Raw genomic sequence first — 25740 nt, 5'->3', positions numbered from 1 at the left:
AACCACTGAACAACTATTTGCCTCAAAAGTCCTCATCATAAGAAAAAACATGGTAACTATGTAGGGACAGATGTTAACCAGACTTACTGTGGTGATCATTTTGCAATATATACAAATATCAAATCATTATGTGTACACCTGAAACTAACATAGCTTTATATGTCGATTATACCTCAATTTTAAAAAAACATATATATTTGGCTCGGTTATCAAGAGTGCAAAATGACAAAGAGAAATGAAGTCCCTCATTCCTTTTTAGCACTGATCTTGTAGGCAGTTATTATACAGGGATGGCTTTGAGTTTTATTTTGAACAGAACTTGTGTCTCATCTCAAGTATTACATTCTGGTATGTGTTTCCATGTCTTGGAACTTCTTGAGCCTAAAAACTGAAGGCTTTTGGTTCAGTTCATTTTGAATTCTTACCTCTCTATTCACTAGCAAACATTTCTAGCTGGTAATACCTGCAGGTCCTGAGGGCCCAAGACAGACAATATCCCCCAGCTAAACCACGATGCCTACTCAATTGTCCCGCCCCACTGGGTCCTCCTGATTTAGGTCGGTTTCTGGAATATAAATATGCATCATGCACAGGCTTCTTATTTTATTTCTTTCTAATGCACACACAGAGCAGCTGGGTACAATCTTCTCTCAGATAAACACAAGCTGTAAGTTTTCCTTATTTATAAATAACACACAGTTTGAAATTGCTTTTACAACTGGATATAAATTTCATTAGATAAATTCAGATATTTCTGTTGGATCCAGAGTTCCCCATAGCCAACCTCATCTAGGCAGCCTCTCCATGGTACAAGGAAACCACTTTAACAACCACTTTGATCCTTAGGTGACTTCTAGTTCTAAAACTGGCTCTTTAAAATTAGAGAGAGACCTGTTCAGTTTCCCATATTGTGCGCGCGCGCGCGCACGCGCGCACGCGCACACACACACACACACACACAACCTCTGGACAACTTGGAAATTTGCCTGCCCTGCTCTGTACAGCTTATCTGCCCCCAGAGCCACTTCAGAGAAAAAAACCTATGATGGTGGGGGGAATTAGGTCTCTTCCTCTAGGTAATCAGAAAACATTTATTGGGTCCTTACGGAGGGCCCAGCAGGGTGCTGACAACTTGTATTTCATTTAACACTCAAAAATACTGTACACATTCATTACTATCATTGCCTCTATTTACAGATGGGGAAACTAAGGATTATCAAAGTTAAGGATATTGTATAAAATCACCCTGAAGTAGGTTTTAGAGGTGGGATTCAGGTGGACTCCAGTGTCCAAGTTCTGGTCTGACCCACTACCCAATAAAACAAGGGCTTTTGATTGAACTATATCATAGCTGGTAAGTTACAGCAGAAACAGGGACTTAAACCTGGGCCCCCTGGATTCATTAAGGGTAAGTGAGTAGCATTTTTTAAAAACCATACCGATATAATTCACAGTCTCATCCCCAAACAATTTTAGAATCTACTGTCAAAAGCTAAGATACGGCCAAGCAGAGGAAGTATATTAAGAGACAAACTGAAAACAGTGGAATCACTAAACTTCAGAACAGCTTAGGTTCTAAAGTTTATACTGATGGGGTTTATTTCTAATTTACAAACAAAGGCAGAGGGGCCTCTAGATCTGGAGGGAGGGTTCCATGGATAACATCTCCTCGCCACACACGCAGAGCAGAAAGAGAAAGACGTTTATCACCGTTTTCCCTTTAACAGTGAGCCTAGGTGAGCTGCTAGGGCTGTCTTCAGTGCTCTGCTGCGGCTTCAGCCTGCTTCCTCCTGCTGCCAGCCCACGGCTCCACTTGACGGTCTCCTACAGCGCTTCACTCACTCCTTCAACCTCTGCCTCTCTAAACCTATTTCTTCTGGACTCAGCCTCATCACAGGGAATTGTGCCACCCCAGACTCAACCCCTTCTTTTTCTCAATCCCAACATCCAGACCCTCAGGAAGCCCTGACTACTGTACTTCCACAATACGCCCCTTACCTTTCCCTGTTTCTCCATCACCATGGTCACCGACATCATTTCTTCCCTCTTCTGCTCCCAACGCTCTCCCTGAATCCCACTCTGTGCCCTTGCAACTCCTTCTCTTCACGACAAAGTGATATTTTAAAGCTCATCAGATCAGGTAACCTCCCTGCTTTACGTTTCCTAAAACTACTACATTGCACTGGATCCAACTTGCATTTTCTATTACAAATCGCCCTAAATATCTAGACGTCTGTAGGTCTGGATCGGAGCCTTAGTTGGCACGTAGGGCATTTACATCCTTTCATTTGTGACTTTTTACACGTCACAAGTTGTAATCACTGGAAAGTGGGGGTTTTGCTATATAGTCATAATTTATGATTACTAAGCGCTTCCACTGTGCCGAGTCCTTTGGCAATTATCTCATTAATTGTCACCCTGTATTAATCAAGTTTTGAGGTTTTCTATTCTGTATTTTAAGATGCTTTGACATCTTGGAGGCTTGCAAATTCTGGAGAGACTGTCTCTCCCAGGGCTATAGCTAATTTCTAGAGATAGCAAACAACTTGCCTTCAGCACGTCCTTCATATGCAGACCAACCCAGTAAGAGCCCACATCCCTAACCATTTCCTCTACCCAATTGTCACGCGCCAAGCCAATGTGTCCCCTGCCCTGAGTCACCCCAGGGCCAGGTACTGGACAACTAGAGACCACATCCAGAGTCCGGGCCTGCCACAGTTATTCAAAAACTCCAACCCTAAGTCTGCTCAAGCTTGCCCTCCCCACCTTGCCAATTCCTTCTCCTGGAAACCACCATCAGTTCTCTGGACCTTGCTTTCTCCTTGTCCTTTCTGCTTCCTCTCTCATGTGGCCCCGCATAGTGTGGTGTGCCCCCTCCTCTGGGGAATGCCAAGGAATGAACTCTTCTTTCAAGACAGTTTTTTCCATGTCTGCCATCTCACCAGACCTTACAACATAATCTTGGGGACGTTTCACAAAACCCCAAAACCCTATGAAATAGGTGAGACGGATATTATTAGATACCAGTCACACAGCTGAAGGATCAAGGAGTCAGTATCTGATTGGACAATCCAACTGCAGAAGCAATGCGCTTAGTGCTCTAATCCGTCCTCATTTAATTTGTCTTCATATGTGTCATCAAATACCCAAAAGAGGTTTAACCGGGGGTTTCCCTATCATAGTACTCAGTCAAGAATTTCATAGAAACCTCCTGCTATAAACTTCTTGTTCATTGTCCATTGCAAAGCTCACCCCCTTTTAACTTTCCCATTTCAATCTGGTTTGGCCTTCCAGTCTCTAAATGGATATACTGGTCCCTAGCAATGCCTTACAGATGAATGAAATCTCCCCCACCAAACTGTAGACAGGCATAGATTCACACAAAAATCAGACCTCTGTAGTTATTTCTCTGATTCCCTAGCCCTTAAGTTCATGTATTCATCCACAAATATTGAACCAGGAAGCCGACTTACAGAAGAGAAAGATAACGGCCCCATTCTCTAGGACTCCGGATACCTGGGGGGGGGGGGAGTCAGCCCTGCAAAAATAAAAAGTTTATCCTTTTCCCAAGGGCAGGATTTGTTACATGTTATTAAGAATATATAATGCCTCGCTTCATCCTATCTCTGCCTCTCTTCTTGCCCTGCCTGTTCTCCTCCCACCCGGAATCTCATGTTCTTTCCTGCTTTCCTTTCTTCTCCAGTAACTCCTTGCATCTCAAGTAATCCTTCATGGGCTGATTCAGCCTTTGGCCACAGCCCACCTGCACCTCCTGAGAAGCCCTAGAACCAGCAGGTGCGTGAGTCGGCCGTGTCACCCGTGTGCCCGGCAACCAAGCAGCAGGAGCTGCGTGGCTTGTACGGCAGCCTGACCCATCCCCACGGCTCCCATCCTTGGTGTTCACGAGACAGACTCTGTCACTGAAGAAATTCATAAGCCCAGCCCCAGTTCTCAGCTCTGCACAGATTAAAGCACTAAAAAAGTCCTTCCAGGCTGTTCATGGTGGACAGGAGCATCTCGGAGTTTAGAGGATTATGTACAATGTGTATACAGAAAACCCAGGTCTTAAGGAAAGATGTGTGTCATGAAAACTGGTGGGTGATCCCAAAATAAGTTGTCTGGCTGCTCTCTGAGGCCTTGCCTCTCCTCCCAGCATCATGACCCTCTCAGCCAGAAGCTCACTGGAGAGTGTGCTGCTCGTCCCTGCATTATTAATGTCTGCATTCTGGGAAGGAGAGGCCACGTACTTTCACTCTATTAATAAAACTTATAAAACAGCTGGCGTAACTAGTGACAAGTACTCTTTCTTCCTGAGGTACGATGCTCTAATTAAAAACTTTAGACCTAAGAGGTATGTGGTTCTCTTTTTACAGGGGGCAGGGGATGGGCGGTATTTATTTATATTACAGTATTTATCATAGTATAGTATATAGTAGTACAGTATTTATTTGTGCCCAGCTTTTATAACTGAGAACAGGTAGCACACTTTTGTGCCCTTCAGCAACGAACACAATTAATGGTGTAAGTTTAAAGCTTATTTTTGAATTACACTTCATTGCACCAGTTGCTCTGAGCCCAGGCTAATTTTACAAAAGGATTTGAGAAGGAATGCAGTAAAGCAAATGCATGTAGCAACTATTAAATTATGATACAAGGGCAGAAGCCACATAATAAGGGATGGCTTTTGTCAGGGGGAGCAGAAAGAAAGCCTCTTGACAGGCCCAAGGAAAGCCTGAGATTTTCAGTTCTTAACCAAAGGAAATGCCTCCATACTCCAAACTGACAGGCTGGGCTCTAAGAATGCCTTATCACCAGGTCCCCTCCGGACACGGCGATGGTGCCACTTTATGTCGTGATCATAAAGCCACAGATGGATTTTATAAGAATCAGTCTTATTACTTTTTAGGATCTCTACGTGTTTTTCCCAGTTTTTGCATTTTTACAATAAGATACTTGGGTAATAAGCGTGGAGTAGAACAGGGACGATTTTGCTCGTGGCGCAGTAGGAAGAAATTCTGATTTGCCAGCTGGAGAGCGAGAGCGCTCAACTCAAGGGCCAGGAGTATTTCCAAGGTGGGTCACCAGAGGAGAAAGCGCTCCACCTTCTCGCCAAGGCCTAGGAGAGCTCTGCCTGGGATGGGACTGTAGCTCGGCCACGTGGAGAGGGGGCTGCCGAGCGGTGGACGCGCACACGGGGTCAGAATCCCGGCGTGGGAAACCTAGTTGAGCTCTCCAGGGCGGGGTTTGGCAACTTCTGCCTTGGCATCCGGCATCCGGGGAAGGAAGGTGCGAGTCAGTTTCCAGTTTGCTGCGGTCCCGAGCTCCCTCTCGTGCCCTCCCCTCCCGCCCGCACGCAGAGAAGCAGCCGAGAGGGGCGCGGCTTTCCCGGGCAGGCGCCGTGTCGGGGGAGAGAAGAGCGGGGGACGTGGCGGCCCGACACGCGCGGCTCCCGGCGCGAGTGGGCGGCGCGGCTGGGGTTACGGTGTGCGCCCGCGCCCAGCGCCCGCCGCGTGGCGCGCGGTCCGCCAGCTCGCTCTGCGCCGGCCCAGCGGAGAGCTGCGGTCAGTGATGGAGCTGCTGCCATGACAACCGCGGCGGTCTGGGCCCGCGCGTGTTGGAGCTGCTCCCGGGAGGCCGGCGGCGCGGAGGCCGGGGGCGGCCGCTGAGCGTGGCGTCCGCGCGTCCCCGCGCCCCGCGCCGCGTCCCCGGAGAGGCGGGCGCGGCGTCCGCCAGCTCCCCGTGGGCCCCGAGCCTGCGCCGCCGGCGCTCCACGGGCCGGGCTGGCCGCCAGTCGCCGCGCGGGCTGCGGCGAGGACGCCAGGCACCCACCGCACAGGAGGATCCTCGGGCTCGGCGGCGGCCGCGGGTCCCCGCGGTGGAACTTTTTACCGCCTTTGCGTTCCAGATTGGAGACTCGGGCTGGTTTCTAAATACAACTGTACATATGTGTGATCTAATAAAACATTCTCTCCTCTCCTTGAAGCGGCAGCTTTTTATGACATCTCCTTTATGTCAGAGACACTTGCCTGGCTTCTTTGGGTTATAAACTTTTGATGCCAGACCTCGGCAGGACGTGCCCAACTGAATGTTAAAGTAGCATCTCGGAGAGAGGCAGAGAAAGAGCAATCCGTGACCTTCATCCCTGCACCTTCCTCCTTCCTCTCCCTTCCCGGCCGCCTCCCTCCGCCCCAGGGGAGCGTCGAGAAAGCTCTTTTTGGATGCAGGAGGGGGCTTCTGGTTCTGCCAGGCTGGAAAGCTGAGGCAGGATTTGAGGAAGAATCATTAGAGTCGGGAGAGCCTGGACTCCGCTTCTGCTTCCCCCTCTCTGCTTCTGGCTCGTTCCAGCCCTTTCCTCCCTCCCCACGCGGCTGCCTGAGACCCGCCGGTGTGCGAGGCGGGGGACGAGGACCGAGCGGCTGCCGGAGTTCTGGGAAGTTGTGGCCGTCGAGGATGGGGGTCTGTGGGTACCTGTTCCTGCCCTGGAAGTGCCTCGTGGTCGTGTCTCTCAGGCTGCTGTTCCTTGTACCCACAGGAGTGCCCGTGCGCAGCGGAGATGCCACCTTCCCCAAAGCGATGGACAACGTGACGGTCCGGCAGGGGGAGAGCGCCACCCTCAGGTAGGGAGCTGTTCTTCGGCGGGGGCCTGAGAGCCCCTCTGATGTGATTCTGTGGGAAGGGGCGAGCGAGAGAACCGGAGACTTGCGTGGGGGATTGGAGCGTGGGAGAGGGCCTTTTGCAGGCCCAAGAGGTGCCCACTTGGCGTTCTGTGGCAGCTGGCACCCATTCTCCTGGACAGCTTTGTCATTTGCTGTGGCTTTTCTGGTTCCGGATCTTAGGAGTGAGCCCTGAGTCCATGCTTGGAGCTCCATTTATCTGTGAGGCCATGACGTGGCTAGACTCACTTTTGCCTTGGCCCCGGGATGAGAGCCCTGGCATTGACATATACTGGGGGTTTTTAGCCCAAGATCACTGGTACCCTGGTGGCTGTCTTACAGTCCGGAAGGTATGTGATGAGGCAGGGTAGTCCTCCCAATGGGCTGGCTGGTCTCTGTCGGAGAGATACCTGAAATTTCAGGCTCTGGAATTGCTGTTGCTGGGCCGCGTGGCCTTTTATGGGTTTGCTTAAGAGGCAGGCATCCTCGCCAACCCGGTGTGGTGTTCCTGGGGCCCCAATTATAAATTATGAGGGCAGTTTTATCTTTGCAGGCTCAGGCCAGGGAGAGGAAACATGTCGCTTTTATGCAACAACACTCCTATGTGAAAAGCACAGTACGGAAAGCTTTTTGTTTTACCTTAATGAGTTACAGAGAATCACTTACATGCTCCAGGCGGAGGGGTGGAGCTTCTCGGAATATGAACCTTTGGGGACCAGGCCTGCTGCGGCAGAGACTTTAATAAAAATGCAGCCATCACTTTCCACCAGCTCAGCACATACCATCTTTTATCCCTTTAATGAGGCAGTTCTGGCCCTCGGAGACCGATTCAGGGACATCCCAGCTTAACTCTGCTCACAGTGTACACAGGGTGAATGCATTTGCCCTGTCTGTGACTTTGATGGTTACGGTGGAAATAAAACATCGTGCCCCGGGTTCTGCAACCAGGAAGCCTGGCTTCTCCAAGGAATGCATGAGGGTGGGGCTGCCTTCCTGTTCGTCCCTTGACTTCCTTGGTTGAACCCTCTCCATCTGGACAAGCCTCTCCCTGGGGAAGGAAAGAAAGGCTCCTGCCTCCTGCGCTTCCTAGCTAAGCCCAGGCATTAGGGTTGATTCTTGCCACTTGGAAGGTGGTCCTCAGTTGAGTCTTCTTTTGAGCTTGAGGACAAGAGCCTTGTCTGTCTGCTGGTGCATGGGGCACCCAGGAGGAGAGAGAAAACAGAGGATGGAGACAGACCTCCTCTCTAGACAGCAGGAGGGAAACCCTCTGGGCATGTGGGCACCCCTCAGCCGGTCCCAGACTAGAGGGAACGTAAAATGCCTACTTCCTTGCCTTAGAGAAATCCTGGGGATCCATGCCCTGAGAGGCACATGTGCAGAGGGCCAGTCTGCTCAAAGAGAGGAGTAGCAGCCTGGCTACAGTGCATGTTAACTAAGGAAATGTGGGGAAATGGTGGTAGGTGTGAAGGGATTTTGATGCTGCCACGCACCTCTCTTCATCCTCCAAACTATTACCAGGGACAGAGAGGCCCAGCATTGAATAAGGCCTCAGTGCTGAACTTTCCAAAATCCTCTGTCCTCTTCTTGCCTCTGAAAGTTAAACCAGAAACTTAAAACCTGGCGCTTTCTGCTGTATGGGATGCAATAAGATAGTTCCACCAGCAGAGGGCCAGCTTTGAGCTGCCTTTTTTTAATTAGCTGCTGGCCTGTTTTCACGGTCTTCAGTTCTCATGTGTAGCAGCTGGGCTTCATAATGGGAATGGGAATAAAAAAGGGAAAGCTGAATAGTTGCTTTTTTGTCCTCTGTGGAGAAAAAAAAGAGCCTTACGTATTTGAGGATAACTGTTATCTGTTACCTGACGGCATGCTTTATTTTTAAAAAAAGTAAGCGCGTCTTATGTTGATTTTGCCTCTCAACTTCTGTATAATTTGCCCCGAAATAGAGAAATTCAGTGCGTCGTTCCCGTTTTGATCCTTCTTTATCCTCTTTATTTTACCTCTCATGTTCTCTTTTATTACGTTTTGCTTTGTTTTCATCAGATACCTCCATTTTATATATGTTTCCATGCTGTTCATTCTCATCTTTCTGTCTTTGCTTTAATTGCTTAATTCTTACTATTTCCTGATTTTTAAGGTCCTAGTTTCACTACTATCACAGCGTTTCTTAAAATAACATAACTAGCTCCTGCAGATCTCTGGGGGTCTCCATCTCTCCCCTTCTGTTTTCCCTGCCCCTTTGGTTTCCTGGTTCCACAGCTGTGTGCCCGTCTCAATGAAAACCTTGTTCGTCAGGACTCAGAGGGGGCGTCCGCTGCTTCCCGTCTCTGGAAGTCCATGACCTCAACCCCAGTTAGATGTATCATTTTGGGTTCTTTTTTTGCTTCTAAAAATTGTAATCCTTAACGGTGGCCACTCTTCAGTCTCCCGAAAGGTACACGTTTGGGCATTCAGCGTTCGGGAGTTCAGTGTTCTGAATGCATCAAACGTTCAGAAGGCGTTGAAAAAACTGAATGATCGCCAGGCTCGTCAGCCACAGAAAGTCTTTTCAAACGTGGCTGCCCTGGATCCAAGTATCCCGAGCCTGTTTCGAAATCTTGAATGAAGTCGCGTAGGAGGCCGGAGACCGACTAGGAGAAGCAAAAGAATGGAGGAAGCTGGGTCCTCCTTTGAAATTCACAGTGAGACGTTGCCCAGCCTAGGAAAGGATGCTCTCCTTCCTCGGAGGCGTGATGTGTGGTGCTGGGTCCTTGACGGCACTGAGGGATGCTGGGAAGTGAGGTGCCAGAGACGACGCTGAAGTTCTGAATGTGGATGAAACTCAGTTTATGTAAATGAGGCCATATTATCTTCCTCATAACTACACAGGGCCCCTTGAAAAGTAGAAATGATTACGTGACTCTGGAATTGTTTGCCTTCTTGGAAGAGAGATGATGTGGAAAATGAAGGTGATAGTCACAGTGTCTGAATTATAGCTCCTGTGAATCGGGTTTGGATTCGTTATTATAAATGGGCCCTCTTGGCCAGAATCATTTGATGACAGTCATCTGCTGTTGGGTTCAAACTGTTCTGTGCCTTTCCATTAGATTAGATATGACAAGTATCTAGAAGTCCTGTGTCTGAATCATTGCCCGCGTCAGGAAAGGAGCCCGGAATGTTCAGTGTGGTCAGCTGGTGTCTATTAGGCTATTTCAGTTACATGACGATCTCACCAGATGTGTTTCCTTCCTGGACCTCAATCTTCTCTAAATGAACTTTGGTTCCTCAGTGGGACCGCATCATGCATGTCCACGAGCATTCTGAGGGGGGTGCAGTAGCGTGGAGGTGAGAGTTGTTGCTCTAATTGTTCCACTAAATGGGAAAAGTTTCCACCAGCAGCCTGGGTGGTTTTTTTTTTTCCTTTTATTTTTTTTAGTATGGCAGGATAATCAGTTTTGCTGATCCAGGTTTGCTGATCTGGGCTTATGCTTAGGAACTCCCGTGCATTTTCATTTGGAATTGTGAGCTAATCCCTTTGGAACCAAGTATTTGAGGGTTAACTACTACCAAGGAAGAAGCTGAGCAGCAGGGTGTTGCCAAAGCTACCGGGGTCGTCAGGCTCCCAGGGGCGGCGTCCTGTCGTTGGCCTGGGTGTTTTTCTGTCTTTTGCACTCACCATTGGCAGCTTTTCTTTCTGTGTAAATTAGAAAATTCAGACTAGCCGCCAGGTTATCCAAACAAGGCCACAGCATGTGCATTTCAGCGTTTAAGTTGCCTAACCTGAATACGGACTTGCATTAGTGCAAAGGCTTCGCTCTTGGCCTGGGAAGATGGAGACACGGACACCGAACCACGCGCAAGTCCTTGCGGGGCCCCTCCAGCTGCACTGTTAACCCGGGCTGCACTGGAGTTACCTGAGATGCTTTTTAGACGTTCTAGTCAGGATCCCAGACCAATGAAAGCAAAATGTCTGGAGTTGGGCATAGGTGTGGACGTATTAAAGATCTCTTCCGCTATTTCTCATGCTAAGAACCACTGCCCCAGAGTCCTTTCCTGACCCAGAGCATCTGAGCTGGTCTCCAGTGGCCCTGCCCACACTTACGTGTCCCCTACTTGCGTGCGTGGACCTTACCACTCACAGCTGCCGTAGTGCCCGAGAAAGAACAACAGGCTCAGGGGCCTGAATACTCACCTGGGTCTGATTCTTACTCCATCCCTCACTAGCTACATGATTTTGAGCACTTCACTTCCTTTGTGTACACTTGGGAACAGTATCTGCTCCGTCTGTGGCATCTGGGAGATGAGTGGATGGCATTATTCAGCTGGCTATAAAGCAAAACACACATGCAGGTTGTTACAGGAGCTAAAGAGAACCCCAGTGACAACCCGTAATACTCTCCATTCTTTCCAGTTTCCTCTCTCATCCCCACTCCCCCCGCCCCCATACGGACCTTTAGAATTCTTAGTCCTTTCCCAGTTCCATTCAGCATCCCGCTTCCTGCTCTGGTCAGGATTCACCCTCATCTGAGTCCCGGTAACCCCTGCTGTAGATCTTTGTTCTGACGGGTACACACCGTGGACTTGTGACCTATGAGTGGGCGTGGCTGGACTGTGAGTTTCTGGGGGTCAGCGGCCACGTCCTAGGTGTGGGTACAGACGTCATCACGCCTACTGAGGACTCAGGTAACAAGTCTCGGCTGAATGCCTTAATCCATCCAAAAGGGGTTCAGTCTCTTACAATGGAGTTACCTCTGCAGTGAGGAAGTGCTCACAGCTACAGGGTTTCATTTTCTTCAAAATATGGTGCTGGCCATTGAGGCAGGTGGTCGCTTAGAGCCCTTGGAGGCCTGAGGGGCTTGAATTCTGCTGAAATCACTTGTCACGGGGAACAGTTGAGCCCACCAGCGGTCCCCATCTGATCTGAAACTGTGCAGAAGGTTTCACCATCCCTGAGGGCACGGCAGGAGTGGGGCAGCAGAGCCCAGGGAGTCTTCTTAGCAGCAGCAGAGTAACGGACTTGGAAGTGAGGGCGTTCCTGCAGAGACCTGCCTCCTGTAGACGAGAGGAGACACAGAGCAAGGAACGAGTGGGGCAGACCGGGAAGTTGGCGTGTCCTGGATTGGGAACGGCGGGGGTCAGCAGGCCTGACTGGCTCGACTGACACTGTCAAGTCACTGATTGGTAGGAATATGTTTGCCTCCCCTGCACACATGCCACCCGCCACGTGCCGGAGCCAGGGATGGGAGGAGGAGTTTTAAAGCAGTCAGGATACATGCTCAGTGACTTTCTGCATTGCTCTAGACCAGCGGTCCCCAGCCTTTTTGGCACCAGGGACCAGTTTCATGGAAGACAATTATTCCTCAGACTGGGGGGGGGGATGATTTCGGGATGATTCAAGCGCATTACATTTATTGTGTACTTTATTTCTATTATTATTACATTGTAATATATAATGAAATAATTATACAACTCGTCATATACATACTGCTGACAGGAGGCGGAGCTCAGGCGGTAATGCAAGCGATGGGGAGCGGCTGTAAATACAGATGAAGCTTCCCTCACTCGCCCGCCGCTCACCTCCTGCCATGCGGCCCAGTTCCTAACGGGCCATGGACGCGTACCTGTCTGCGGTCTGGAGGTTGCGGACCCCTGCTCTAGGCAACTTAACAGCTCTTATGTAAGCCCTTTTGTTCATTTTTTGGCCTTTAAGCAAATTTGGCCCTTGGGTTCAGTTTAGTCCTGTCATTCTAAAAAGGGACCGTGCCCTTGGTCTTCCTACTGTGCAGCTGCCTCTGGCGGTGTGTGTGTGTGTGGGGGGGGGGATTGGAATGAGCAGGACTGAGCAGCGTGTGTCCCAGACCTGATGGGGTCCAGCGGTGAGATGCAGCGGACAGGAGGGGCCACCTAGGTCCCACCTGACCTTCCCAAGGGAGGACTTTTAACGTTGTTATTAATGGGAAGCATCTTCACAGTCCTGAGGTAAGAAGAGGGAATTATGGAGTGACACGCTTAGGGCTGGCAGAAATGTACGTTGCCCGTTAAGTTAGGAACTAAGTGTTAACCTTTCTTGAATTTTTTTTTTTTTTCAGTCTGCTCAAGACAGCCCCAGACTATTTCAGGTTCATTCATTTATTTATTATTTTCCCTGCAGGAAGATGCTTTTGCTGATGTTGGGTCCAGATGAGTTGGGGAGGAAGGTGGCATGGCTGTGGGGGGAGGCTGCCCGCTAAGTCCCTCCCCACCCCCAGCAATGACACCTTCCTGGAACTTCTGGTACCACCTGGTGCATCTTTTTTAAGATGTGAAAACTGAAGTTGTGATGTTTCTGCAGCTCAGCACTTACCCTGCCTCTGTCTGTGTGCCATTTCCTTGGTAGAGAAGGTTAGAGAAAGGAGGTGTTTGAGCCTGGTGCCACCTTTCCTACCGGATCACACCACAGACCCTTCGATAAAATCTGCGGGGCGGCGGGATTGGGGCAGAGGTTTAAACACATAAACTCTATTATCCGTGATTGACTGTGTGTCAGGTTCCAGGACAGTTACTTATTGTTTCATGTAATTTTCAGAATATTATGGTCCTGTCAGGGAGGAAGGCATTTTCTTCTACCCTTCCAGGGTCTTCTGGCTAGTCTAAGAATTAAATTTAACTGAGACAGATGAACAGGATGAAATCAAACAAAAGTTTAATAACTTGTATATATGGAAGAGACCCAGGAGAACTGAATAACTCAACAAAATGGCCAAAACCCTCACCCTAAATACCATCTTCAGCTGAAGAGAAAAGAGGGTGTTGGGGGTAGAGGTTTGGGACTTCTAAGTGGAGGAATGCAATTCACATGGAGATGGCAAAGCAAATGTTTGGTAAACAAATGTTTGCTGGGCCAGGCAGAGATGGACACAGAATGGGCTCTGATCTCTGGGAGTTTCCCCACCACACCTGGCAGACATCTCTTGTGATGCTCTATTCCTGTAACAGGCCCTCTATCTGTAGATTCTTCAGGCAGTTTGGCAGAATGGCAGAGTTTCTTCCTGAGTCTTCTGGGCCTTGACTGTTTTCAGCTTGACATAATCCACATGCCAGAAACATTGTGGGGTGGCGAATTTTGTTCCCATATGATCCCCAGCTAATAGACTAGGAGACTGAGGTTTAGAAAGTTAAGACGCTTGCCTTTTGATCACGTGGTTATTATGTGTCAGAGTCTGCATTTGTCCTTAGAATGCCTGTTTTTCTTCTTCCGAGTTTTGTAGTACCCCCTCCCAGATAGAGAGTACAGAGAAGGTTTCCATGAGCTGCAAGCAGAAAAAACAAACGCCCCCTCTCTGTTCCTGGGACCTGTGTTTGAGCAAAGGTCAGGAAATCCGCAGTGGGTTGAGGGCTGTAGCTGTCTGCTGTCCTGCCCTGAGCAGTGCTTCACTCCCCTCACTTGCACGCCAGCAAATGCTGCTCTGTCTCTTGGGGCCGGAAATCATGCACCTGCGAACCTCGAACAAAGTGAAGCCTCGGGAGGGTCCTGCCCACCGTGTGCGCTGTCGGAAGATCACAGTGCCCCTAGCTTTGACCCTGTCCTAAATGCTGCGCCCTCCGGGTGTGTGTGTGACCTCTCACAGCACGTGCAGTATCTCCAAGGACCCTGCAGACAAGACAAAGCCAGCAGGTAAATGATGACAAGGACGCCAGCGCCAAAACGTTTCTCCGAGGGCTGTAAGTCATCGAGTGATCCGCATGGAAGGATGGAAAGATGAGAAGCCGTGTGGTTTTAAATCCTAAAATCCAAGTCATTCCGTAATCCCCTCTCCCCATCTTTATGCTTATGTTTTAGTTTAAACTGTCAAGCTTGTGGCAGCAGCAGGCACAGACCCTCTTGCTTACCTTGCGGTTGACTCCTACTCTACAGGAAGCTGCCTGACCCCTTGTGGCTTCCTCTTCCCTGGAGATGGTACGTTTTGCTTAAATCAAAGATATGCTGAAGGACTTGACCTGGCTTCCATAAGAGTGCTGATCAATACAATGTTTAAAACTTAGTTTTGAATATTAAACATTTCCACTGGGTCTGAAGATTTATGGCATCTCGATTAATCGAGTTTCCATTGCATAATAGAAATACAGCATGTTTTAAGTGGTTGTTAACTTTTCTGGCTAGCCTACAGAAGATAATTTAACTCATAATTACCCAAAATTCTATAGACCGGCAATGAAGAATAATAGAAAACAATGTTGTTGTAGAAGAAGTAATTACGCAAAAGAGGGAAAAAACCGAATACTATAATTTTCTATTTATCGCAAATGCCGGTGCTAAAGAAAAGTAGGCATAATTACAGGAAGATAATATGGAAACATTTTCCCAAAGACATTTCTGAGTACTTTCAAAAGTTTTAGAGTCTATTATTATTGTTTCTGTTGTTGCCAAATTTAATTTTAAGATGCAGGGCTTCCGTTTTATTTGATTCAAGTGTGCATTTGCCTCCTTGCTAATGATTCGGGATAGTTTCATAAGTATTAATAAGCAAGGAAGACAGATTAAGGAAACGAAAGACAAAAATTGAAAGCAAAGAGGAGAGAGACTTTCCCAAGGCATCAGGAAGAGTTGAAGGAAGACAAAGGCTCTGCACAGGTGAGGACAAAGTAGCCTAAGGTGGCGTCCCTGACTCCAAGGTAGAGGAAGGAGAGGGGGAAGGAAGTGACCGTGTCCCACCCGCCAGGCTCTGCTGTGCAGATGTCTTCTCCACCCCTGACTGGATCACGGGACCGCACATGCACAGGCTTGCAGCGTCCACCCTAAGTCAAGCAGTCTGGGGCTCAGGTTCTGTCTTGCTGCTGGAACTGGGCTCTTTCTGACCCTTGGTTCCCACCTTCCCTGCAGCCGGAGACCCCCCTTCTTGTCACTGAACCCTAGTCCCTGTCCTGCCCCTCTGTGTTGGACCTGGGTGATCCGGAGTCCCACCTTGTTCTGTAAGAACCTCTTCTCCAAGAGCCCAGCTCCACCCTTTACGCCACTCCTCTCGACCTCCGGGTTCATGGACTTTCCAGAGCTTAATCTTTGCCTGCCCACCGGAATGTCCCTTTAGGAGACCGCCTCATGTGCAGCCAGCAGGTGAGGGCTCAGTCAAGTCACACTTGCTCCTCTGCCATTAAACCATTTATTCTTCGTCATTAGGTATCTGGGCTGCCCAGTCAGATATCGTCCACCTTGACTGGGCTTGATCACAACTGAAGCCATCACAACATAGGGATTCTTGCTTGCTGTTTGGAACTCACCATGATGGATTAAAAAAAAAAAAAAAAAGCCAGCATGTGTTTCACAAGGAAATGTGTCAGGTGTGTTATTGGAGAGGCCATGCTCACGTTCACATACGTGACCGTGAGGCACCTGTGTAGGAGGAGGGAATAATGGGGTTCATATTTGTGCTGTCCTGTGCTTTCTGGGCCATCCCTAAAAATACCCCTCTCCCTGCTGCTGTTTGCACTGCTTCCATGCCTTTTGTTAAATGCATTAATGCCTCCTCTCCATCTTTGTGTCCCAGCATCCAGTACAACACCTAACGCGTGGTGGGCGCTCCAAATTTGTTGAAAAGATAGATGTGTGTCCTTTATCTCTATCTCTCCGTGTGTCCCCCTCTTTCTCTCTCACACACATAAACACACACATGCACACGCACACACACCCCTGCTTTCTCTAATGAAGATATTCTCACCCATTTTTAAGCAGTTGGGAAGTCACTGACATTACAGCCAGAGATTCTGGCATTTGAGTCCTAGTTGAGATAATGATCGCTCCCTAGATAGTTGGTATTTAACTTGTCCTGTCTCCTCCCGCTTATTATAATTGCAGTATTTGTGAATTTCACACTATTCTTAAAGCCACTGCCAGGAGATGCTGAACAGTGCCAAGGGAGGTATACCAGCCTCCTCCATTTTTATTAAGGTTACAAAATAGGGGATGGCATATTCTGGAAGTACATCTGCAAACTCTAGGGAATGGAAACAAATCAATGAGAGCAGTCTTCTAAAATTGCAGAGGGCATCTCAGGATGAAGGGATTTGTGGACTCGTTTCCTTGGCCGTGTGAAATGCGGTGGTTTCTGTGATGAGCCCTCACTGTGAGGTCGTTGAGTACATCTTGGGAGCGTGTATCATGCTGTACCTGTGCGGTGGGAACAGTTTACAGGAGCCTCTTGATTACATGCTTAGTTTACAACTGGCTATTCAATGGATGCTTAGTGAAATGTAAGATAAAGTATAACCCCTGTCAAGGGGTTAAGACACAGACTTTGCAGTCAAGAAGACTGTTCAAATCCCAGCTCTGGTACTTACTGGCTGAACGTGGTCAGACAAGTGAACAAATTTCTCTAAGCCTCAATTTCCTGATTTAGAAAGAAAGGGTTGGGTCGCTATATGCTCACTTCGCTGGGTGGTTGGGGAGGAATGCATGGCATCAAGTTTGTAAGAGCTTAAAGTCCGATGTCGCAAGTTCATGATAAACAGTAGCATTAATGTTTTAAAAACTGTAAGTTACTGAATTCACAATTTAAACAACCAGCTTTTATTGACTTCTCTATGCCAAGCCCTGTTCTAAGTGGCGTGGAAATTATAAAGTTGAATTAATACCAGAGTCTCCTCTTTAAACACTCACATCTAGTGAATATATTAGCAGAATAAAGGGCCCATAGATCAGGAAGTGGGGGAGAAAGGAGAGAGAGGGAGAAGAGGGAGGAGAGGAGGAGGGCATTTACATAGAATGCACTATATTCTGTGTCCTCTTAGACAGACTGGGGCATTCACATTCAACCATGTAACCGCCGCTCTGAAAGGTATAGAATATTTTTTATCACCCTCAAAGAGTTCCTCTATGCCCTTTCTTTTTTTGTGGTCAAATGTGCATGACATGAAATTTACCATTTTAACCACTTTTAAGTATACAGTTCTGTGCCATTGAATACATTCACGTTATGTGCAGCAGCCGTCCGTCTCCAGACCCTTTATCATTTTTTCTAAACTGAAACTCTGTTCCCATTAAACACTAACACCCCATCCTTCCCCTCCCCATTGCCTCTGGCAACCACCATTCTACTTTCTGTCTCTATGAATTTGAATGCACTAGAGACCTCATAAACGTGGGATCATACAGTATTTGTCCTTTTATGGCTACCCTATTTCACTTAGCTTAATGTCTTCAAGGTTCATCAGTGTAGCATGTGTCAGGATTTCCTTCCTTCTTAAGGCTGAAACATATTCCACTGTAAGCTTATACCACCATTTATTCATTTATTTGTCAATGGACACTTGGGTTGCTACTATGAATAACACTGCTATGAACATGGATGTACAAATACCTGTTCAAATACCTGCTTTCAATTCTTTTGGTATATTCCCAGAAATGGGATTTTGTATACCTAGAAATGGATCATGTGGTAATTCTGTATAATTTTGAGGAACCACCATACCATTTTCCATAGTGGCTGCACCATTTTACATCCCCTTCAGCAATGCATAAGGGTTCCAATTTCTCTGCATCCTTGCCAACACTTGTTATTTTCAAATTTTTTTATAATAGCCATATTAATGGATGTGAAGTGTTTTATCTCATTGTGGTTTTGATTTGCATTTTCCTAATGATTAGTGATGTGCTTTAATGCCTGTTTATGTATGTTCTTTAGAGAAATGTCTATTCAATTGATTGTCCATATTTAATCAGGCTGTTAGTCTTTTGTGTTGTTGAGTTATAAGAATTCTTGATATAGTCTGAATATTAATATTTTATTAGATATGATTTGCACATGTGTTCTATCTGTGGATTGCCTTTTCACTCTGGTGATAATGTCTTTTGAGGCACACACATTTTTAATTGTGAGGTAGTCCATTTTATCAGTTTTTTCTTTTGTTGTTTATGCTTTTGGTGTCCTATCCAAGAAATCAGTGCCAAATCCAATGTCATGAAGCTTCTTCCCTATTTTTTCTTTGAAGAGTTTTATGTTTTAACCCTTATGTTTAGGTCTTTGTTCCTTTTTGAGTTAGTTTTTGTATATGGTGTAAGGAAAAGAGTCCAAGTTAATTTTATTGCATGTGGATATGCAGTTTTCCCAGCACCGTTTGTTGAACGGTGCTTATCTTTTCCTCATTGGGCTTCTCACTCGTTTTGAAATTCATTTGAACATATATACCTGGTTGATTTCTGTGATCTCTATTCTATTCCATTGGTCTATGTCTGTCTTTATGCCAGAACCATACTGTTTTGATTACTGCAGCTTTATAGCAGGCTTTGAAATCAGGAGTGTGAGACTTTTTGCTTTATTTTTCAAGATTGTTTTAGCTATTTGGGATCCCTTGAGATTTCATATGCATTTTAGGATGAAGTTTTCTATTTCTGCAAAAAAAAATCACTGGAGTGTTAATAAGGATTGCACTGAAGGTGTAGATAGCTTAAAGTAATATTGACAGCTTAATAATATTAAACCTTTCAATCCATCAACATGGGATGTCTTCCCATTAATTTTTATCTTTAATTTCTTTCAGAAACATTTTGTAGTTTCCAGTGTACAAGTCTTTCACCTTGTTTAAGTTTACTCCTAGTATTTTTAATGTTATTATAAATTGAATTTCCTCTTAATTTCCTTTTTGGATTGTTCATTGCTAGTGCATAGAAATACAACTGATTTTTATGTATTGATTTTTTATTCTATAATTTTGCTGAATTCATTTATTAGTTCTAACAATTTCTTGTGGAAAATTTAGGAGTTCTTGAATTTAAGATTATGTCATATGCAAACAGATATGATTTTACTTCTTCCAATTTTATTTTACTTCTTTCCAATTTGGATACCTTTTAGATTTTTTTTTGCCTAATTACCCTGGCTAGGACTTCTAGTACTGTATAAATAGAAGTGATGAAAGCAGGCATCCTTGCCTTGTTCCTGACATTAGAATGAAATATTTAGTTTTTCAACATTGAGTATGATATTAGATATGGGTATTTCATATATGGCCTTTATCACATTGATGTAGTTTGTTTCTATTCCTAGTTTATTGAGTTTTTATCACAAAAGGGTGTTGAATTTTGTCAAATGCTTTTCCTCCATCAATTAACTAATTAAAAAAAAAGTCATCCTGCTAATATGGTATACTCATTGATAGATTTTTATGTATTCAACCATCCTTGTACTCCACTAATACATTCCACTTGTTTATGCTATATAATCTTTTAATATCGTGTTGAATTCAGTTTGTTAGTACAATTGACCCTTAAACAACACGGGTTTGAACTGCACAAGTCTACTTATATGTAGATTTATTTTCAATAGTAAATGCTACAGTTACGACATGATTTTTTGTGGGTGGTTGAATCCACAGATGCAAACCACAGGTACAGAGGAATCAAACCTTACATGTGGAGGGCTGACTATAAATTATATGCAGATTTTCAGCTTCACAGAGGGTCAGCACCCTTAACCCCCTGTTGTTCAAGAGTCAACTGTATATCCTTGAGGGTTGTTGCATCAATGGTCCTAAAGGATATTGTGTGTAGTTTCCTTTTCTTGTGGTGTCTTTCTCTGGCTTTGGTATTAGGATAATGCTGGCTTCATAGGATGAGTTTAGAAGTGTTCCCAGCTCTTCAATTGTTTTGAAAGGGTTTGAGGATGACTGTTGTTAATTCTTTAAATGCTTGGTAGAATTCACTAGTGAAGCCAGCTGCTCTTGGGCTTTTCATTGTTGGAAGATTTTTGATTACTGAATCAATCTCCTTACTAGTTATCTATCACTTTCAGATTTGCTGTTTCTTCATGATTTAGTTTAAATAGGTTGTGTTTTTCTAGGAATTTATCTCTTTTACTTTGATTATCCAATTTACTTACATGCTATTGTTCATAGTACTCTCTTATAATCTTTTCAGTTTCTATAGTGTCCCTTGTTTCATTTTTATTTTGAGTCTTCTTTCTTTTTTCTTTTTCTTTTTTTCTTAGTAAACCTAGCTAAAGGTTTGTTAATTTTATTAATTTGTTCTAAACACTAACTTTTGGTTTTGTTGATTTTATTTTTTTCTATTTTCAATATCATTGATCTCTGCTCTAATCTTTATTATTTTCTTCCTTCTGTTGATTTTGTGTCTGGTTTCGTTAGAGGTCCAGGCTACTGCTGCCCCAAACTGCACTGCACTGCAGGTGGGTGGAGTAAAAATACCATGAAATTTATTGTCATTTTAAATGATGCGTTTTTCTTTTTTTGGATTGGGCATTTGTTCAGGTTCTGTAATCTTTGATTGATTTACAGAGCCCCTGTAAGGTTATTATTTTCAGTTTCTAGTTGTTTGTTAAGTGTTTCTATGGGTAAACAAAGGCTTTGAGCTTCCTAGGCTGTCATCTTGCTGACATTTCTGCTGTGCCCTCTTGAAGTCAAGCCTCCAGCCCTAGGCAGACATCTGTCTCCTTTCTGACACCATAGATTAATGTTGTTTGTTCTATAATTTCATATAAATGGAATAATACCTTATTGCAGAGTACTTCTTTATATATGACTTTTTTTCTTCAGGATAATGTATTTGAGATACATGCAAGTCATTTCTTGTAGTTCATTCCTTTTGATTGCTCTGTAGTATTCCATTTTATGGATATACCACAGTTTCTTTTCCCATTTATTGATGGATATTAAGATAGTTTCTCGTTTAATGAATATTTGAGTATAAGTTTTGATAAGGAAATGTATTTTCATTTTTTTAGGAACTACCTAGGAATAGAACTATTGAGTGACATGATATGTGTAGGTTTAACTTTAATGAAACAGCCAGACCATTTTCCAGCACTATTATACCCATTTACATCCCTACCAATGACGTCTCAGAGCTCCAGCTGCTCCACAGTCCCAACACTTGTCATTGTAGGTCTTTTTAGTTTTTTTGTTTTGTTTTTGTTTCTGTTTTTTGCCATTTTAGTGTGTATATGAAGTAGTGTATCATTGTGAAATTTTAATTTGCATTTCTGTGGGGATTAATTAACATTCAGCATCTTTTAATTTTTTTTTATTTTTTTACATTAGCCAGTTATATATCTTCCCTCAGACCATGGCTGATTGATGTGTTTATCCATCCATTTATTCAAAAATTGTTTGTTGGACACTATATGCCATGTGCTATTTTCCCGGGAGTGATATAGAAGCAGGTTTACAGTGGTGAGCAAAAGAGACCAAGCCTCCGACATCGTAGAGCTTACATTTCAAGGCAGAAAGACGAATATCAAACATGATAAGCATGTTAAGATAGGATGTAATGTTACATCATGATATGTGCTTTGAAGAATGATAAAGTAAATAAATAAATCAAGACAGACAGGTGGCTCTGTTTCTCCTTACTGTGGTTGAGAACTGCTTATATGATGAAGTGGCATTTGAGCAGAAAACTGATTACAAAGTGCAGGAGTGATCCAGGCAAATGTCTGGGGGAAGAGTTCCAGGGAAAGGGAACAGTGAGGGCAGAGGGCAAGCATGTGCCCAAGAACAGTAAGGAGGGGCTGCAGCAGAGAAAGCAAGAGAGTGGTGGTAAAGGACAAGAGAGTCATGGACGAAGATTCAGGTTTCTGGTCCAGCACATAAGGAGCTTGGAATATCAGTCTCCTCCCAGAAGAAAAGCTGAGCAAACTGAAAATCAACAGTGCTTCTTCCATCCGTCAGAGAATTGAGACCACAAGCTAAACCACCAGCCTGAAAACTGGAGGCAGGTGAAATACAAAGAATCACAGTTTATTGTGAGCAGAAACCACGGCCATCATCAGACTCTGCTGGCAACATTTAAGGGGAAATTGATCCCTAGAGATCGAGTGTGGACTAACTTGATAAATAAGTCCGGATGGCCGAGCCTTGGGGGTTGGGGGGCTCACGCTTCTGTGTTTCTCGTCCAGGAGCCCTAGCAGATTCTCAGGGTGAAAATACGAGAACTGGCAGCAGGAGGTAACCATTCTGAGATATACCAGAGCATTCTCCTCTGTTTAACAGAAGGCTGCCCTCAAGGAAAGTATTTTACCAGAGTCAAACCACGGTGGATTTTGCTGGAGCCTGAACTGCTGGGGCAAGTGAAATGCCCAGCTGCAGCCTCCTTTAGCTGAAAGGCATGAAACACAGTTTGAAGAGAAACTGAGAATCAGAATCAGACTCAGATACGGCAGGAATCTGGAATTATCAGACCAGAAATTTAAAATAACTGTGATTCATATGCTAAGAGCTTTAATGGATAAAAGGGACAACATGCCAGAACAGATGGGTAATGTAAGCGTAGAAATGGAATTTCTAAGAGAAAATACAAAAAGAAATGCTACGAAAATTGTTACAGAAATGAAGAATGACTTTGATGTGTTCATTAGTAGACTGGACACCACTGAGAAAAGAATCAGTGAGCTTGATGACATGTCAATGCAAACTTCCCAAACTGAAAAAACAAAGAGAAAAAAGGCTGGGAAAAGAAAAGAACAGAATGTTCAAGAACTATGGGAAAATTATAAAAGGTATAATGCACATGTAGTGGGAATTACCAGAAGGAAAAGAGAGAAAGGAAGAAAAAAAGCAATTGAAACAATAATGACAGAAAGTCTCAAAATTGTCAGGCACCAAACCACAGATCCAGAAGGCTCACAGGTTCCCAAGAAGGATAAATACCCAAACGACTACACCTAGGCATGTGATAGTCAAATGAGGCAAGCCAAAGGCAAAGATCGTTGAAAGGAGCTGGGGTGGGTTGGGAGAGAGGAGCAAGGATAAGAATTATACAGACTTCAGGTATCATGCAAGCAAGAAGACAGTGGAATGAAATAGTTACTCCAACCACCAGTCTTTACAGGTATAGCTGACTCTTTGGTACGCAATTGATTTGTTCACTATTGCTCTCTCTCTCTCTCTCTCTCTCTCTCTCACACATACACACACACACACACACACACACTTATTTTCAATTGGATGTTAGTTCCTTGAGAACAGGAATAGGATTTCAATTTAATTGTCTCAAGTACCTCCTGTGACACTCTACACACAGAGCATGTTAATAAATTCTGCTTGACAGGGGGCAGGTAGATTGCATCTATCTCTCTGTCCTCATCTCCTTCCTGAGTGTAGATGCAATCAGACATTTATATATCTGTGATCATAGCAAAGGTGACAGTAATAATGAATACAAGCAACTTTTATTTGTGTAGTGATTTGCAATTTGCTCTTTCTCCTCCTGAGAAGTTCTTTTCCAACCTCTTTGTACACATAGCAGATCTTATGTATCTTCCAGGCCCCACTCAAATGTTACTTCCTCTATCAATCTTTCCCAGTTTTCCTTGGTCCCATTTATCTTAACAGTTTCTAAGCTTGGCAAACCTGGCTGGGGATCATAGTTAGCCCAGAAGATTGTTTAGAATACAGATTCCTGTTCCCAGCCACAGACATACAGAGTTAAGAATGCTGAGACATATACTCAAGAATCTGATTCTCATGCAACCAAAACTAGTTCTTTGCCCCATTCTTTGGAAATATTGCATCTGATTTTTGCAGATGTTTCCTGCAAAACATGCAGAGGGAGTAGACTGGCCCTCTCCTTACTCTCCCATCACTGCTACATCACTAACTGTAACATAATCTGTCAAGTTCCCTAATAGGGTTTACGTGGATCTCCATTCACAGGACTTAAGTTTCAAGGAGGCAGTGAAAATATTTCATTCATCTCTGTATCTCTAATTCTGAATACAACCTAATTTTTTGCCTTAGTTTTTGTGGTGGTTGTTGTTGTCGTTAAGACTTATAAAAACCCACTCAAACTATTGAACGAAGAAGTAGGCTGTGTTCTAAGGCCCATGGAACCCAAGAGGAGTGGAGACGTTGGCTTCTGTAAGGAGGGGAACTAGGCATCCACTCTGTCATCTGCCTCTTTCCATGTGGCCACATGGTCTTTTATTCTAAAAGTAGGAACCTTTCCAGCACATCTGCTTTCTTTGTCTTTTCACCAATCAGCTCTCTCCATTTCCACAGGGTATAAGAGCCATCCTGGGTCTTCTGAGCTCACTGGTTCTCAGCTCAAGCTAGTTCCCACAAATTTTTTCCATCGCTATTTCCCATTTCCAAATTTATTTCTAGGAGATAAATATGAGTGTCCCACTTGGGTTGAATGTCTACCCCTAGTCCAATCAAGCCACGGTTGGGAGGAAAAATCGTGTATCAGGTAGGATGGTTTTAGTTCCAAGTAATAAAATACAACAGTTAAAGTGATGTAAACAGTGGTAACATTTATAGTCTCACTTAATGACCATGCTAGAGGGGTGCAGTTTCAGGGTTTGTTTCCATCAGTGAAAGTGCTGAGATCATCACCTGTCATGGCTGCAGCAGGTCCAGACATCAAATCCTCACACAACAAAGTCTAAAAGTAGTCATTAAGGGCTGGTGGGTGTCTCTTTTGAAAATACTTTCCAGAAGCTCTCTTCCAGCGATTTCCCCGTTGTGTATTGTCCAGGATCGCATTATATGCCCAGTCTCTGGATGGAAGAGTGGGCTTAGAAAGTGGGTTTCTGGCTTTTTTAGCCCCTCTGGTGGGAAGCAGGCTCCATCAGCAAGGTCCTGGTGGGCAGTTGCTGCTGGGCCGACAGCTAATACTGTACACAGTACCCATGGAATAAGCATGGCTTCCTGACATGGCTGGAGGGACGGTGCTGGTGGAGTGGCCAGAGTTCTCAGAGAATAGTAGGTGTGGCCTGAGCAGGTCCCTCAGGTGCTTTTCTACAGAAGTTAACACACGTGGATTAGGGAGTCAGACCAGACAGTGTGCGTCTGATTTGTCCACTGTGGTCGTCCAGCCTGACGAGAAGGAAAGTACCTTGAAAGGAGCTGACTTTATACGAACACTCATGATGTCTGAATCCGTCCCTGCTTGAAAAACAAAAGCCAAAAGGATGAGAAACAGGAAGAGTCAAAGGAAGTTTACACAGCTCCACACCCTAGAAACAAAACAGCCTTGGTGGAAGGAGCTGGGGGGAAGGAAAGAGTGATAGAGACAGAGAACCGAGTCACGGGGAGAAGAAAACCTCCGGGAAAATAATGCACAGCGGGAAGCTTCTGGAGCTGAAGGGGTCAGAGCGGTAACTTCTTAAATCAAGCCAGGGTGGAC

The 25740-nt window shown here is 45.2% G+C and overlaps 1 protein-coding gene across 3 annotated transcripts in view; it reads left to right on the top strand.

Annotated features, from left to right (window-relative positions):
- LOC115844512 (opioid-binding protein/cell adhesion molecule) overlaps nt 1-25740 on the top strand; it is a 1086269-nt gene that overhangs the window by 566483 nt on the left and 494046 nt on the right. For all 3 annotated transcript variants that reach the window (XM_030841637.2, XM_030841646.2, XM_060304313.1), the window contains exon 2: nt 6533-6617. In XM_030841637.2, coding sequence (XP_030697497.2) covers nt 6533-6617 — 85 coding nt within the window. The remainder of the gene's footprint in view (nt 1-6532; nt 6618-25740) is intronic.

The sequence above is a fragment of the Globicephala melas genome, chromosome 8, assembly GCF_963455315.2.
Source record: "Globicephala melas chromosome 8, mGloMel1.2, whole genome shotgun sequence".
NCBI classification, from domain to species: Eukaryota; Metazoa; Chordata; class Mammalia; order Artiodactyla; family Delphinidae; genus Globicephala; species Globicephala melas.
This window is presented reverse-complemented; position numbering and strand designations above follow the sequence as displayed.